The sequence below is a fragment of the Canis lupus genome, chromosome 20 (genome assembly GCF_011100685.1).
Source record: "Canis lupus familiaris isolate Mischka breed German Shepherd chromosome 20, alternate assembly UU_Cfam_GSD_1.0, whole genome shotgun sequence".
Lineage (NCBI taxonomy): Eukaryota > Metazoa > Chordata > Mammalia > Carnivora > Canidae > Canis > Canis lupus.
In genome coordinates this window covers 41,198,806-41,201,416 of record NC_049241.1, presented here as the reverse complement: position 1 = coordinate 41,201,416, position 2,611 = coordinate 41,198,806, and the positions used below count along the sequence as shown (strand labels likewise).

Genomic DNA, 2,611 nt, shown 5'->3' with positions numbered 1-2,611 from the left:
TTGCTGAGTGTGTATTGAGCACGAGGCAGTGCCTAGAGCTGAATATTGAGTGGTGAATACACTACGTTGCCATGATTCCTGAGGAGGCCATCTGGGGAGAAGGATGTAGGACACCCGTCTGCCTCTCTTTCTCTCCTGCGGAACTCAACTCTCTTGAGCAACCTTGGCAATAACACTCCCCTGTGGGGCCCAGGAGAGACCCAAACCTTGCCAGGGAGATGGAGAAACTATTTCTCTAGTTGCACATCAGGCAGACTTGCGCACTGCCCAGCAAGCTCGGTGGGGCAACAACAGCCCACTGAGGCAAGCCTCGGCCCACATCCTGGCAGACACCCAGGGATAGGTGGATCAGGAAGGCTCCTGACTGGGTCTTTGCATCAGGCCCAGGCTGGGCATAAAGGAGAGACTTGCAGGCTGAGAGGAGGGAGACTTGGGGACCATGGAGACCCAGAAGGACAGCCCCTCCCTGGGGCGGTGGTCACTGTTGCTACTGCTGCTGGGCCTGGTGATCACTCCGGCTGCCTCCCGGGCCCTTAGCTACAGGGAGGCTGTGCTCCGTGCTGTGAATGGCTTCAACCAGCGGTCCTCGGAGGAGAATCTCTACCGTCTCCTGCAGCTGAACTCACAGCCCAAGGGAGTGAGTCGAGGAGGGGGCAGTGAGGAAAGAGGCTCTGCTCCAGCCAGCAGGTCTTGGCCATACTGTCCCTCCCTTTGTTCATGCTTTGCTCACGTCCAGACGGCTTTTCTCCCTTTAAGTGTAGTCCCACCTCTTCCAGGAAAACTTCCCAGATCTGTGTGCCACTACCTGCCCCCCAGCATGAGTGCTTCTTGCCTTAGAATCTTTACTGTATAAAAAGGTGTCACTCCCCATCAGCCTTCTGGAAGTTCCAGGGATAAGAGTGGGATTTCGGGCTCTGGGGTGTGACTTCCCTGCCCAGGGATGGGCTCTGCTTGGCCTTGAGATTCCAGTGGCAATATCTTTCCCTCCAGGAGGCCTCTGCTTTCCCTTGGTCCCCTGAGCGGGAGACGTTACGCATTAGAGCCTGTCTGAGGTCCCCTCATGCTCTCTCATCTTGGTGAGGGCAGGAATGGGCTCTGTCTTCCTCATCTCTGTGCCTTAGCACAAAGCCAGTGCCAGGCAGATAGCAGGGGTTGTTAAAAAGCTGTTCTCTTAGCTGGGAGGCAGGTGGGGTGGGCAGGGAGACATATTAGAGAAGGTAAGCATGAGCCTGACTCTCGTCTTCCCATTTCCTCCTCTGCCCAGGATGAGGATCCAAACATCCCAAAGCCTGTGAGCTTCACAGTGAAGGAGACTGTGTGTCCCAAGACGACACAGCAGCCTCTGGAGCAGTGTGGTTTCAAGGACAATGGGGTGAGGCTGGGGGCGCTGGCAGATGCCCCCCAAGGAACTGAACAAGAGGCTTCCTGGGACTGTTTCCAGCCGCGGGGGTGAGGCTGGGAGGTTATGGCACGGGCGTTCCAATTTGACCTGGAGCCTCCTCTTCTTAGCTGGTGAAACAGTGTGAAGGGACAGTCATCCTGGACGAGGACACGGGCTACTTTGACCTCAACTGTGATTCAGTGAGTGATCCCTTCTGGGTTGTAGGGGTTGATGGGGTGGTGGTGCATGGCCAATTAGCCACCTTCACATCCAGGCAGAGAAAGCCTCATCTACCCTTGGCTTCTCCCTCAACCTGAACCTCAGGTCTCCAGGACTGGCTCTACAATCCCCTAGAACAGCAGGTTTTCAAAGTGTGGTCCTGAGAGCCTGGGAATTTGTTAGAAATGCAAATTCTCAGCTCCTACTCCGACCTACAGAATCAGATTCTGGGGTGGAGCCCAGCAACCTGGAGTTTAACAAATCCTCCAGGGGATTCTGACTCCTGTTGAAGCTTGAGAGCCACTTAGAGTAATGAGTTTTAAGCTGTGAGACTCTGGGAAGCCCTCTGCCATCTCTGGGACAGTTTCTTCATCTGTCTATGGGTGTAGGGATTCAATCAACCACATACTCTAAAGGTTATAGCCAGAGGATGAACTGGAGCCCCAAGGCTCCTAGGGTGGCCCAAGAAGGGGGTTGTCTAGGAGGGGAGGGGTCTTGTTTTGACCCTGGATCCAGCCCAGCCCCCATAAAGAAACTGCTTCCTTCTGATGCACAGATCCTGCAAGTCAAGAAAATTGACCGGCTGAAAGAGCTCATCACGACAGGGGGGCAGAAGATTGGCGAAAAGATTAGGAGAATTGGCCAGAGAATCAAGGATTTTTTTAAGAATCTTCAGCCCAGGGAGGAGAAGTCCTAAGGGCCTGCTTTGCCCTGGCTTAGGCTTCTGGACCCTGAAAAATAAATTTTTGTGAAAGCAACTTCCTCTTCCAAGATTCAATTTTACTTATCTTGCCTCCTCCCACTTACCATGACCGAAGCCTCAGTTCTGGGAGGACTTACGCATGTGTGTGCATGTGTGCATGCACCTGCCCATGCAAAACACAAAGGTGGGGGCAGCTAAGGGGTGAGGCTGCAGGGCCAGGAGCGCCAGGACAGTGTCTCTATTCTCAGGATTCTTCCCCATGCCCTTTACATGCCTCCCACCATCTTCATTGAACACCCAGTAGTGAT

At 54.0% G+C, this 2,611-nt stretch overlaps 1 protein-coding gene across 1 annotated transcript; it reads left to right on the top strand.

Annotated features, from left to right (window-relative positions):
• The first annotated feature begins 399 nt into the window (after positions 1 to 399).
• CAMP (cathelicidin antimicrobial peptide) lies at positions 400 to 2,358 on the top strand. Its single transcript, NM_001003359.1, has 4 exons — positions 400 to 637; positions 1,265 to 1,372; positions 1,510 to 1,581; positions 2,157 to 2,358. Exons 1-4 carry the CDS (start codon positions 440 to 442, stop codon positions 2,295 to 2,297), a joined length of 519 nt encoding a protein of 172 aa, NP_001003359.1. The 5' UTR covers positions 400 to 439; the 3' UTR covers positions 2,298 to 2,358.
• The last annotated feature ends 253 nt before the right edge of the window (positions 2,359 to 2,611 follow it).